At 35.9% G+C, this 14755-nt stretch overlaps 1 protein-coding gene across 13 annotated transcripts in view; it reads right to left on the bottom strand.

Moving 5' to 3' along the window:
* The window catches only part of CACNA2D1 (calcium voltage-gated channel auxiliary subunit alpha2delta 1), a 539624-nt gene that overhangs the window by 40578 nt on the left and 484291 nt on the right, over positions 1-14755 (bottom strand). For 7 of the 13 annotated variants that reach the window (XM_040260717.1, XM_040260724.1, XM_040260725.1 and 4 more), the window contains 4 exons: positions 14245-14306; positions 8038-8114; positions 6739-6759; positions 6027-6087 (listed from right to left, as the gene is read on the bottom strand). In XM_040260717.1, the coding sequence (XP_040116651.1) occupies positions 6027-6087; positions 6739-6759; positions 8038-8114; positions 14245-14306 (221 nt within the window). The remainder of the gene's footprint in view (positions 1-6026; positions 6088-6738; positions 6760-8037; positions 8115-14244; positions 14307-14755) is intronic. The other 6 variants (XM_040260719.1, XM_040260726.1, XM_040260727.1 and 3 more) reach the window with 1 other exon arrangement.

The following is a 14755-nucleotide window of genomic DNA, read 5'->3' as shown; positions in this document are numbered from 1 at the left end:
GGTTACCACAATTGCTGACTTCCCCTCAGGATGAGTTGGAAAACTTGCTGGTAAACGTTCTATGATGCTCTGTTTTCCTGTGAGAGACCTGGTTTACACACTTTGGATCATGATTTTTCTGAGGACATTTTTTTTCTTCTAAAAAAGATTAAGTAGCAAGATGGAGAAACCTCTGGATGGGTTTTGACCAATTTCCATTTCCTGAAAATACCTTTAGGATCTGAAAGCTATATAATCTCATTTGCTCACTTGGTGTTTCTGACCAAACGAAATTTGTAACAAATTACTTTGAAACTAAATGCTCTTTGGTATTAGAAATTGCCAAATTATTTCTAAAATACTGCTTGTTCTCATTCTATTTCACTTACATAGGTCATACATCACAAATTAGCCTTTAACTACTGAGGATCACATACTTTTATTTCTTTCTCATTCCAACTTAGCTTTGAAGTGCTTTCTTATTTCTGATTATCCCAGAAAGATAGAAAAATTAATTCATGTTTCATCCGTCTGATGGTAATTCTCATAAAGGGAGGAATAATGCTCAGCAATACATGAACCGTGAACTCCCTGATGTTCAAGCTGGTTTTAGAAAAGGCAGAGGAACCAGAGATCAAATTGCCAACATCCGCTGGATCATGGAAAGAAGCAAGAGAGTTCCAGAAAAACATCTATTTCTGCTTTATTGACTATGCCAAAGCCTTTGACTGTATGGATCACAATAAACTGTGGAAAATTCTGAAAGAGATGGGCATACCAGACCACCTAACCTGCCTCTTGAGAAATCTGTATGCAGGTCAGGAAGCAACAGTTAGAACTGGACATGGAACAACAGACTGGTTCCAAATAGGAAAAGGAGTATGTCAAGGCTGTATATTGTCACCCTGCTTATTTAACTATATGCAGAGTACATCATGAGAAATGCTGGACTGGAAGAAACACAAGCTGGAATGAAGATTGCCGGGAGAAATATCAATCACCTCAGATATGCAGAGGACACCACCCTTATGGTAGAAAGTGAAGAGGAACTAAAAAGCCTCTTGATGAAAGTGAAAGTGGAGAGCGAAAAAGTTGGCTTAAAGCTCAACATTCAGAAAACGAAGATCATGGCATCTGGTCCCATCACTTCATGGGAAATAGATGGGGAAACAGTGGAAACAGTATCAGACTTTATTTTTTGGGGGGCTCCAAAATCACTGCAGATGGTGATTGCAGCCATGAAATTAAAAGACGCTTACTCCTTGGAAGAAAAGTTATGACCAACCTAGATAGCATATTCAAAAGCAGAGACATTACTTTGCCGACTAAGGTCCATCTAGTCAAGGCTATAGTTTTTCCTGTGGTCATGTATGGATGTGAGAATTGGACTGTAAAGAAGGCTGAGCGCCAAAGAATTGATGCTTTTGAACTGTGGTGTTGGAGAAGACTCTTGAGAGTCCCTTGGACTGCAAGGAGATCCAACCAGTCCATTCTGAAGGCGATCAACCCTGGGATTTCTTTGGAAGGAATGATGCTAAAGCTGAAGCTCTAGTACTTTGGCCACCTCATGCAAAGAGTTGACTCATTGGAAAAGACTGTGATGCTGGGAGGGATTGGGGGCAGGAGGAGAAGGGGATGACAGAGGATGAAATGGCTGAATGGCATCACGGACTCAATGGACATGAGTCTGAGTGAACTCCGGGAGATGGTGATGGACAGCGAGGCCTGGTGTGCTGTGATTCATGGGGTCGCAAAGAGTTGGACATGACTGAGCGACTGAACTGAACTGAATACATGCATCTGTATTCTCAATGCTTTCCTTTCCAGTAGTCTTAAGACTGAAGGAAATGTTAAAACTGAGTAGTAATCAGGATCAAATAGTATAATTATTTAAGAATTAACAGAAATGGTTCTACCTATAAAATTTGCAAGCTTTTGCCTTTAAATTATTTTAAAATAACTGATTTTTAACATTCTTTGTTAAATAGCACTCCCTCCTCCTCCTACCACTATTAGAACCATAAATAATAACTAATATTTATTTAGAGCTCATCTCCTACCAAGAACTACATTAAATATATATTACTTAAGTAATATACTTACAAGTATATATTGCATGTGGTATTATCTCATTTAAAGGTTATAAAAACTCTATAAGACAGGTATAATTGTTAGCACTATTTTGCTAGTAAAGAACCTAAGATGCAAGAAATCTGAGTAACAGCTATGACAATGAATATCTGGGAAACAGACTGATAGTGTTGCTCTAATTTGCTTCACTGTTCCCCATTAATAACAGTGACAAAAACATATGCCTGATATCCTGGGTAACATAAATGTCTGTCTTTCCTCACCAATTTTTTTTTTCTTTTTCTTAATTTTTATCAGTTTATTTTCCACAAATCTTTGAATATACATTCAATGCCCACTTTCCTAGGAAATATTCCCTACAAAAATATTTGCTCAGCTGAACTGGATGTTCTTCTGAAATTCCCACTCTTGAGAGTCCCTTGGACTGCAAGGAGATCCAACCAATCCATTCTGAAGGAGATCAGCCCTGGGATTTCTTTGGAAGGAATGATGCTAAAGCTCAAACTGCAGTACTCTGGCCACCTCATGCAAAGAGTTGACTCATTGGAAAAGACTCTGATGCTGGGAGGGATTGGGGGCAGGAGGAGAAGGGGACGACAGACGTTGAGATGGCTGGATGGCATCACTGACTTGATGGACATGAGTCTGAGTGAACTCCGGGAGTTGGTGATGGACAGGGAGGCCTGGCGTGCTGCGATTCATGGGGTCGCAAAGAGTCGGACATGACTGAGCAACTGAACTGAACTGATATGAAGTATTTACATATTCAGTGTAGATATTTATACCTTAGAGTAGCAATGAAATGGATTCAAATCCCATATTATTTACCACCTCTAAAACTGTTTCTTAATCCGTGAAATAGGAAAATAGTACTAATTTATTATATTCTTCTGAGGGGTAAATGTAATCATGGCATGTAAAAGGCTTAATATGTTAACTGAGGGAGGCACTCATTGATTTATCCTACAAGCTACAATGTGTCTTTCTTTCTCTGGTATTTACTCCTTCCCTAAATTTACAGGCAAATTCCACTCTTCCAGCCATGATGCTGAACATACTTAAGGCTGCAGCAGTGGTCCATATGCTAATCTTTGCTGAGTTAAACAAAATTGATTGCCTACAAATTGGGATTGAGAGATATATTCATCCTCTCTAGGAGAACTTGGTAATTTACCATGCTTTCTACCTTGTTTAAGAGTGAAGTTGAAAAAGCCAATCTGCATGGTCTGCTATTTAAAAATTAAGAGAAATGAGTCAAGAAGCTACCCACAGAAAATCACAGATCTGAGATGGAGGGAGAGTCTCATCAACAGAGCACACTCAGTATCTCAACGCCATTTCATCTCTGTGCTATACAATAATATTCTGCTTTCCATCTCTAACTAGTTTCAGCAGTTTAGTTGTTCAAAGTTACTTGTAGCAAAAAATTGCTTATAAGATTGCAGGCATTAGTAACATGATTTTAAAAATACTTTTCATATATTTATAGATTCTCCAGTCACCAAATATTTACGAAGTCCCTACTGTGTGCCAGGCAGCAGATGTGATATTGAATATTGAATGGTAAGCCAAAGAGATACCATCATGTCTTGGTTGGGGAAAGTAAATAAAATGAAGTGTGGCCAGTGCTCTAGTATGGGAAATATAGGACTCTGTGAGGCAGTCAGCAAGGATGTCTAATCCAGTGAGGACAGGAAAGAAATTCCCAGGTGGAGGAGCTGTGAAGCTGGAGTCTGGAAAGGACAGGTGGTGGGTGTGTTCGATCCAGAATAGCAGGTTAATGAAAGCAGGATAAAACGCATTTAGGAACTAAGAAAAGTTTAGTGTGGCTTGACTTTAAAGCAGAGGTTGGTAGACTGCTTCTTAAAGGGTAGGAGAGTGAATGATTCAGGTTCTGTGGGCTGAAAAGGTCCAGGTCACAACCAGAGACAGCACCTCAACAAATGGCCATGGCTATGTTCCAGTAAAATTTCACGTTTAAAACAGGCAGCCAGTCTCCAGGCCAGTTTGTCAGCCCCTGACTTAGAGCATAGGGTACCACACTGGTAAACTGGTATCTAGTGACAGAATGTTTGAAAGCCATCCTGTGCAGAATAGATCATCATGAGGACAGTGCTAAGCCACTGGCTAGTATTTAGCAGATGAGAACCAAAACTTTATTGAAAGTTTAGAAATTCCCTCTAGTTACAAAAAGGAGACAGTAATAGGAAGTAAGGGAGAGATACTGGAGGCAGGGAGATCAATTAGGAGGCAGCCTTACTAGTTTAGGTGAGAGAAGACACTGGCCTGAACAAAAAGCAGCAGAATCTGACAGACATACTGGATACTCATAAGATAAATCCTGCTTGGCAAGACTTATTGATTGACCAGAAGTTAGACATCTTTGCTCCTTTTCTTTATGTCTATCAGCTTTCAAGAATGGCATTTAGGGAGGACAGTATTTTTGTTACTGAGGCAACATGGAAAGAAGAGCTCCCCCGAAAGAAGACAAATGTTCAGGAGATAATGAATTTGAAGCACCCTGAAGAGAGATTCCCATCAGGTTCCACAAACATGAATGTCTCATATTGAAACAGGTAGGGTGTACATGAAGTCTAGAAATAGGTATACTGTTTGATCTTCTAATGTAAGGTTAATAAACTATATATTATATCTATTGTGTTTCTGGATAATATGATCATCCTGGAGATGTGGCAGCTGTCAGGCCAAACCAAAGCATAGAATACTTGAGAGTCTGTGGTGTATCTATCGATGCTCAATACGAAGATCAGAGGGTCTAGGCCAGCAGCTCATGTGAGTGATGTGCACAAGAAGGGAAGCTCATGGAACAGACTGAGCATGCAGCTGGGGAGGGAGGGAGAAACCTGGAAAAGTGTGTCAACAAGCAAGAGGAGGCAAGTGTCGAAAGAGATGGGATTAGCAGAGTCCACACTGAAGGAAATCCAAGCAAGAAAGCTGCTCCAGGGCAGTCACTTACAAAGCAGGAATATGCTTTGTTAACACAGATTTCTGAAAAAGTTATATATCTATGTGTGTGCATATATATATATGTATATATTACTTATTTTCAAGAAGAGAAAATTCAGATATGCTTATGCAGAAATAAAATGAAAGAATAACTGAGACCAATTTTTAGGAACCTTCTGAAAGGCATTTCTTTAAGAAGGAAAAAATGAGGGAAGTGAAGACTACAAGCTTCTGAATGTATTTTATTCAATAATTTAGCCTAGGGTAATAGAAATTATGTTGATGTGTACTATTATATGTGTCTGCTAGAGACTGGGAGTCAAAAACTAAGGAAAGAAATAGAAATAAAGAATAATCTTGGATTCATGAATGGAGCCTAAATAATTATATGAAAATAGAGGCAGAGATGAAGATGTACAGAGATAGGGAAAGGGGCATTATATGAAAGAGAAGTGAAATTGTGTAGGAGGAAAAAGAATGCTCAGCGTAAAACTTATGTCAGAAAATCTCACTATATTAAAATATATTTTCCCCAAATTTGTGTTAAATCAATAATGACATTAGTCACGCTCTGAGGTATACACATTCTTGTGTGTATACACACACATACAGGTATATATCTACACATATCTATCTGTGTTTATGTATACAGAGCTGTATGTGGAAACACAGTCACAAATGCAAATACACAACTCTTCATTTTTGTTGAATACACTGTTGGCTTCAACAAAAACAGAACCTCCATCTGTCCTAGTCACCACCTGATCCCCAAGTTGGCATACTGTTTAGTACAATGCAGCTGCTAAGTCCCTGAATGGGTGAATGAAAGAATAACAGAATTCTCCTTCAGTTTTAAACTTTTTGTTTCCTTTGGTTCCATAATTTGACATGGCATAACCCAGAGCAGTCTTGACCCCCAACTCTGACCTATTCTGGAAGGCCTATACATCCACAATGAGCCTTAAAAAAGAAAACAAAACAAAACCTACCTTGGTGCTATGAATGTATAGCCAGATTCTTCAAAATTATCTGGTTTCAGAGTTTCTGAATCTGAAAACATAATATTATAGGGTTAGATAAGAATCGGAATATGCATCCTGATATTTGATGTCAATAAGACATTAGAAAGATAAACTAATAAGGAAAAACATAGACTTTCATCCTAAATTGAAACACATAGAGATCCCCCAATACTTCACAGTAATAAAATCAATTTTAATTTCATAACATGGATTACAATGGTCATATCAAAGACAATGCTAGGTCTATAATTTTCCCATTTACTAACTAACCCTGCTGTAACCAAGATATCCTTTAAAAAATGACTTAGGTCAGCGTTACACCAGAGGTATTGATTTAAAATATCAACATAAATATTTTACCAATATTATAATAAAATTATTACAATAAACCCATTAATGCCCTAGTGAATTAACGGCATTCGTCATATTAGTATGAATTAGTAAGTGGAAGGATAAAGACACAAGTATCCAAGTGTAGGAAAAAAAACAGAAAGTAAAACAGGTTATATATGAAAACAGCATATTCTTTCCCCTTTTCTGCTACTAAGGTCTGAGTGATCATGGAGGAAAATCTAGCAAATGAGAAGCACAGAGGATAATATCCAATAGGAATGGAAATATCAGTGAAAATGTCAAGTGTACTAAAGAAAAAGAAATTGAGCAACAAGAAAATACTTGCCCTTCATTCTGCCCTTTTTGGCTGTGAAAATCCATCAGAAAGAGAAAGCAGGGAAACAAAAAAAAAGAGGGTAAAGCAAAGGGGGTCACAAACAATATTTTATTCAATGACTTTCTTGAATAAAAATATTGTGCATAGATCAAAGGTTTATTTATGTACAGCTGTAGTTCTGGAAAAAAAAGACACATATTTTTGAAGACTGGAAAGTATGTCCTGTCAATTACCACTAGAGCACCCTCTCTGTACTGTGGTTATTTCAAGGGTCTATTTTGCAAAGTGGCTAATTCAAGTGCAATCCCAATGATGCTAGCCTATACACAGAAGCATTTACCAATCATCAAAGACCCACTAGTCATCCCCTCATTTATCAAGTGATGAACTAGCTCATGCAAAGTCAGTGGTTGTTAAAAGACCATCATATCTATCAAGTGAAAGTAGAAATACAAATGTCTAAATTACCACAATTTACAATGAGAACTAGGACTGTGGAGAGCAAAAAAAGAACTGACATAGAAACAAAAGAAATTGCAGTTTATGTAAGGTCAGATATAAAAAGTATATACATATATATATATATACACACACATACATTTTTTACTTTATCATAACAGGAAAAATTTCAGTGGTCAGGAATACTTGAGTGATATGTAAAGGATATGATGGTCATTTTACCTTGCTAAATCTAGTCACCCGAAACAAAATAAAGATTAATAATGACTTGAAATATGCGCTAGTGTTAATAATTACTCCACATTCCAAATGATGTTGTAAAAAAAACGAATCCATTTAGGTTACTGAAGACATTAATTTGGATAATTAGAAGGGAGTTAATCGCTAAACCAAAGCCAAAGGCCAGTGCAATTTATTCAATGTCGCAGATGTGGAGTATATCATTTTTGCTGAATGCAAAAACAAGAAGAAAATAAAGAAAAAAAAAGGAACTTTACTAGCAGAGTGCCATGAGTAGAGACTATGCGAAACATTTTGCGCCAGTTAGCAGACCCTTAAAACAACAGCAACAGAGGACAACAGCACTGCAATGATTCTATGAGCACAGAGCAAGGCAGGGGGAGAGTGGTGGGGACTGCCAGTGAGGCTGGAGTACCCGCTCATATTCTATCCATGTAGAATATTTCTTGTTCCTTGCATGTTTGGAATGGGTTAGAATCATTGCTGTTGATTTGGTAATAACACCTACTAAAAGGTAGAAGCCTTGGGTATTCAAAAGTCTAGACGTATTTAAACCTCTGGTACTAGGAGATAACAAATAGACCCTGAAGTCACTTTCACAGTACTTACATCTGGCCTGAGTTATTGTCTCTTCTATTTTGGCTTTTATATAGTAAAAACTGTAGGTTGGTAATACCAAGGCCAAACTGCAATAGAAACAAGAGAAGCATAAACACAAACAAACAAAAATGAAACATAACTTAAAAAAAAAAAAGACACATCAAGTTCACGGGAAATCCAAAGATCTTCCTCACGGGAAGGAAAAGACATTACTTTGACAGGAAAATGCAAATAAGGCACTTCATTTGTTTTGCCATCCAGAGTTATCCAGTACTCTACATTGTAGGGAATCAGAATAGACACAAGGAAAATTAGGGTGCCCATAAATTAGCTGAAGAAAATGTCATGGATACTATATTTCAAGAAAAGTATATTAAAATACTTTGTGAAAAAAAAAAGAAGAATAGTAGGGACATGTTTAGGCAAAGTAATTGCATCATGCACACTGGCTATCCCCTCCCTAATGAATTATACATAACGTTACAGTGCTTGCTAGCAAATGTACACTGCTAACAATAACAAACATAAGAAGTATTACTAGTATTATACAATGCATACAATCATTTGAAATATTTTCTTTTGAAGGATTAAATACCTACTATTATAGAACTCATCTCTTTGCAATTTCCCCTGTGTCTTTTGAAGGGGAAATTCAGATTCCTTTGCTCCTCCCATTGGTTCTTATCCAACAGTGTAACTGTATTTATTTCAAGTTTATTAAATGTGGATATCCCATATCATTTGGTAGATTGTTATAGGTACAACAGGAGAAACATCGTGCTTTTTATAGTTTACAAGAGCCATGGGGTTACTTTAGTCTTATGGTAGATGTACACATTGAAGGAAATCTCCAGTGCAAATCTTAAGCAAGATTCAGAACATTTTAGACACAAAGACTGTCAACCCTGTCATCCAACCTTGTCTCAATATGACTGTACAAATTAAAAAACAGACAGGCAGGTAACCCTACTCATTTTGAAGATGCCAATTAATGAACATACACATAAGAATTGTTAAAAAAAATCATAATATTATGCAGTTTCCTGTAACAATTGCACACATGCAATTCTTCTACTCTCACAATGGCTGATAACATGTGCAGAACATAATGATTCCTTATCCATACTTACAGTTGCAAATGACCTTTGCTATCCTTTGAATACAGAAGGAAACTAATACCAAAAATGAGGTAATGTCTTAAGATTCCCAATTAAACAATTATTTTAAAATTTTAAAAAAGTGATGCTTGATTAAAGTGACCAATTGAGCTGTTCAGATTCATTTTTACAATTTTTTTTAACATTTTTACTAACCCCTAATTTAGCAATACACAGAAAAATGTGTCCATTTCTAGGCTTCTGAGATTTCTAGGTATTGGTAGAAGATCATCTTTTACATCACTCAAGCCTCATGTTTCCCAGGTTCTGAATACAGATGTCCAAACTGTAATCCCGTTATGCATTTTTAATGAACAACATTGAACAGCACAAAATATAAAATTCCAGGTTTTTCTTCTTATGAATATATGTTTAAAATTCATTCCACGAAGAGGAAAAAAGCAAGGGCTGATTTGCTACAATTTAATTATGTAGTCAAGATAGCAAAATAATTGGATGCTTGTTACCTCCAATTCCCAAATCTTTCTCCATCATTAAGTAATTCATAGACTTCCCTTATGGGTAAAGGTCAGAGAAACAAAATGTTATGTAGATCTAATGAAAATCTCTACATTCATTTTAAAGGTAACTTCCTTTAAGGTAGAAGAGATTAAAATTTAAAAAAAAAAAAAAAACACAGTGCAATTAGTCTGAAAGTAAGATGACCTTTCATGATTCACTTGCCATTTATAAAATGTAGCACAGAATTACTGAGCATTTGAAGATTGTCTCCCACAAATTCCTCTCAAGGGAAATTAGGACATTTTAGTGCCCCATCAGCATTTATTACTAAGAGAAACTTCAAATTAAAACTGATAACAATATATCATGTGGCTGCCACAGTGTCACACTGCAAGCTTGGGTTACAGCTCACGTACCATAAAAATTAGTGTGGAAAGCCATGAGGAACACAAGAGAAATTTAAAATTGACATATATACATTGTATTGGCCTGCAAGTCTCAAGTTGCTATTATTAATAATATCTATATTTTATAGAAACATATAATTACACATAATGATTTTTTGTCTTAAGGCAATAGTTAATTTTAAACCTAGAGCAGATAAGATCTTTAATCAACATTCCAAGTCAATGATGCTGCCATATGCAGTCTTTGTTGTCTTTCTCCATATAAAACCAACTGACTAAGGCTGCTTTATTTTCTCCAAGGGATTAAAATCTAATAAAGGCAGTGGCCACCAGATGGATGGTACAGCCCAAGCAATATTTTTGCAACTCCCATAAACATGGTTAACTTAGTTAAATGGAATATAACACACTTTTCTATTCCATCATTTATATCACCATAAAAGCACTCTTCATCAAAAAGAAAATATTCTATTAAAATAATTTCTATACTTCAAAATATATCAAGTTATATCAAAGCTTAAGGAGACAGAAATCACTAAGTAAAATTTGATAGCTCATACATTACATAAAAACACTTCCATTTTTTTTCAATTTAGATATAATGTTTTGTTCTACTTTGATATTTGTGAATTTCTTTGTACAGAGATTCAAGGGAGTACTTACAATGAAAATAAATTTGATCTGTCCCAAAGTTATAGATTTGTGAAGGGAATGTGTGAAGAAAACATGCAAAGATGATGAAATTGAGACTTGTTCAGAGAATAGCAGCAGTTACTGTGGGGAGGATGGTGGGGTAAATGACAGGGCAGAAAGGTTAGGCTAGAGATGCGCGATGTAAATTTCAAGCTTGTAAGTCTGAACTCGAATGAAAATGGGAAGAGACTAAAGTTCTGTGAACAAGGAGAGAAATGCTCAGAACTGAAGAAAAGAACATTAATCTGGTTACCTGAGTTACGACTGGGGGTGGGAGGGGAAGGGGAGGAATATCAGAGACATTTGTGAGATTATTAAAACCATTTAAGGATAATAATTTAAAATCCCCCCAGGGTGTAATTATGACAGCAGTAGGACCAACCATCAGAATGAGTCACTGTCAGGGTCAAAAAGAAACCGTTTTTCTAACTTGGAATTTATTTGTCTAATCAACAGAGGCAAAGAGCACATTCCTACCATGAAGTCATCTCTATAGAGACAGGACTCCCAGATTTCCTCTTGGCTATTACACCGTTTGTCAAGGTTATCCAAAAACATCCAGCTGGCAATAACCATGGAAGAGGAAGGGGATAAAATGACCTATGTATATACTGATACATAAAGATGGTACAGTAGAAAGAAATGCCTAATAGCAATGAGAGAAATCAAGAGATACATACAAGTAAAACAGTCACACTGGTATTTTTCAGTAGATTCAAACTTATGTGAAAAACTAAAACAATGGAGAAATATTGGCATGTAGTGATGTATCATGGCTTACTATCCATGGGCTCCTCGTCTAGATTGAGTCTGCCTGCCATCCTAGCAACACAAAGGCAATGGTCCCCTACGATAATGTTACAGCTTTAAGAGAATCCCAGCACTCTAGATTCTCCGGCAAAGTTAGGTGTATGCTCTGAGGCAGAGGCAGGAGGAATATAGTTTGGTTTTATTAGGAAATGAATGGTTGAGTCTGCCATAGCCTATTAATTAGGCTACATATTAATCATATATTAATATGTAATCAAAGAATCCTTCATATTTGAATATTTCAATGGAAGTTTGGACACTATTATTTGAATTTGACAGAAAGAAACAAGTTGAAAATCTACTGAACTGTCTAAAGATATATAGAATGTCTACTGTGTGCCCCTGCCTTATAATCTGAGGATTCAAAAGTAAATGAAGCAGGCAACAACCTTATAATCTCAGAGTTTAACAGTCTTAGAATGTTGCTTTCTTAGAACTTAATAGTGAGGGGGAGACAAACAATAAACAGTAGAAATAAATTTCTTTATATATGCTTCATATATATGTGTGCATGTGTACATACATATATATAATGTGAAATGATGAGGCCCTTTACATCCTCAGAGAAATAAGTTAGGTGCAAAGGTCCTGAGGCAGAGTGGCTCCAGGTTTATCAGGAGCAGCAAGGAGGATGGAGATGAAGGTGGTTCAGGGAAGAATCTGAGATGACAACTTCAGAGAACTGATGGTAAATGAAGTCACATGCTGTAAGGCTTCTAATGGCTGTGGCAAACCTTACATTTTATAGACATTAAGACAGCAAATTATTGGAGTATTGTGGATAGATATATGAAACAAGATAACTCAAGTATTAATACTACGACTCTTGTGAAATATGACCCTTGTGTTGTGAAAAGAAATAGAGATAGGAGATGGAGAAACAGATGCACATAGCTATGTTCTACGGTAGTAGGTCTCTTTTGATTGCTTCCTTTCACTGAGAAAAATAGAGGTTCAGATCAACAGAGAAAATGGATGGGAAAGAGATGGGTTTGAGGAGTGAAGCTATCAAAAGTCATCTAGAAGCCTCCTAAATTTATTGGACTATTGAGATCAGCAGGTGCCCCTGAAGTCTACTTGAGGTTGAGAGGTTTTAGACATTATCAGTCAAGGAATATTTTATTTTCCTCATCTGTAGCTGTGCAGATGCTGTGTGGTACTGGTAATAATTTAACTAGGATTGAAATTGGTCAAACTACTCTTTGCTATACTTGATTACGAGTTGATGGCATTAAAATTAGAGAGAGAACATAATAAGATCCAATGAATTTATGCTGAAATAATGGGTACACGCACATGAGGAAGGCAAGGACAATGAAAGGTCTCAGGAGTTGATAGATTTCAGGTCTCAACTGAGTCAAAGAATTGCTGCAGTTGGGCTATCAGAAGGAGGGCATGGAAAGCTAAAATGCAGTCATCTGACAGTTGGATTAAAAAAAAAAACACCTCAAATTAAGACTATGAAGGACTTGCAGTCTGAATGTTAGAGTTGCAGGACATGACTTTGATGCAGATAGCTAAGACTGGGTATTGACAAGATCATCAGAGAGAAGGAGACAGAAAAACCGAGAGTCCAGCCACCAGAAAAATCAAAATACCACTATGCCAGTGGTATTTAAAGTATGTCCAGGGAACCTGGCCCATTTGCAAACTACCCATTAGCAGATCATGATTAGTTAAGTACAGAAAATGAGAGTAAGCATTTAGAAATTTTTATAGTAATCTGACAGCCTAATTTTATGTTTATGAAATCCAATAAAAATTGTTGTCCACTTGACTTTTCATCTTTTAGTGTTTATTTTAGTAAACATTTTTTTTTAATATAACTGTGGGTATGTATCAAATAGTTTGAGAAACAGTGATCCATGTGAATGGAGGAGAGGGTGGCAACCAGCCCAGGAATCAAAATCCCTGGAATGAGAAGGGGATGACTCTTTAAAGGGAGGAATGGTAGGTGGTATTTTCTGGTGACATGAAATCCAAAGGTGGGGATGTGAAGGAGGAGGAAGAGAGAATGAATAAGCAGGACATAATCGTATCAGCTCCAGTATTACGAGGCTGTGGAAAGCGGGACCACAGGGAAAGAGGTGACTTTAAAGTTAGAGCAAGCAAAGAAAATGCTCAGCAAGTGGTGGTGAATGAAGAATTTCCAAGAAATTTTAGGGTATTAGTCTGTCCAGTTTTTCAAAGTCCAGTCAACTGGAAGAATCAGTATGTTACAGAATTTCTACTCATGGGGTTAAATTATATCAGTTGAGCATTTTATATCAGATTATATGATGATGTGAGAAGTTTTAATTTGCAATCTAAATTTAAGTACTGTAAACTATATAACAATTTAAATGAGGAAGTCAGTGGAGGTCATGACTAAAAAGTAAGGGGATTTTGTCACATTTTACTAACATAAATATACAAAATATCAAATATATGTATATCATATAAATTTTCATTTCTAAATTTTATATTTCTAGCTTTCCCCCATATTACCCATTTTGAAAATAATAATGTATAACTTTAATGCATTTTAATGTTGGAAAGGATAATATTTCTATTTTAATTACATTGAGAACAGCTTGAGAATATACAAAAGCAATATTCATCTACTGGAAAAACAGATACTAAAAATAGGTAAAAGACACTGAACTGAATATTTTTTTATAAGCACACATATAAATATGGTTAATTACCTGTAATCTGTGCCATTGACAGGAGTCCATGTATATGTCCTGTTTCCTTTGTCAATGTATCTCTAAAAAAGAGTTGAACTTGATTATGATCACTTTTTATATGTTAATTTATAAGAACAGCAGAACACTGGGTTCCATTTATAAATTCAGTGGTGATTCAATACCCTTCTTCACAAATGTCTGATCTATTTATTCCACTCTACAATTATTTATTTTGTTATGTGTATGTGTAAAGCAAAATTTTAGGAAAAAAACTACCCACATGATAATTAAGGACATTTAAGTGGAAAATCTTAATTTAAAATCAGTAATTTATGCCAAATTATTAACGTCAAAACTTTAAAAATATTTCTTAAAAAATAAATTTTAATAATGAAACATGATTGAAATATTATATAACACTCAGGTATTTCCATAGTAGAGGATGTTTAAGATAAATTGGTAATATCGGGAATTTAATGCAGTGTCTAGATCCAAATGTATGATTAGCATATTACTCTTCTGATTAAGG

The sequence above is a fragment of the Oryx dammah genome, unplaced genomic scaffold, assembly GCF_014754425.2.
Source record: "Oryx dammah isolate SB20612 unplaced genomic scaffold, SCBI_Odam_1.1 HiC_scaffold_18, whole genome shotgun sequence".
Classification (NCBI taxonomy): Eukaryota; Metazoa; Chordata; class Mammalia; order Artiodactyla; family Bovidae; genus Oryx; species Oryx dammah.
The sequence above is the reverse complement of the archived record's forward strand: the minus strand, read 5'-3'. Positions and strand labels throughout refer to the sequence as shown.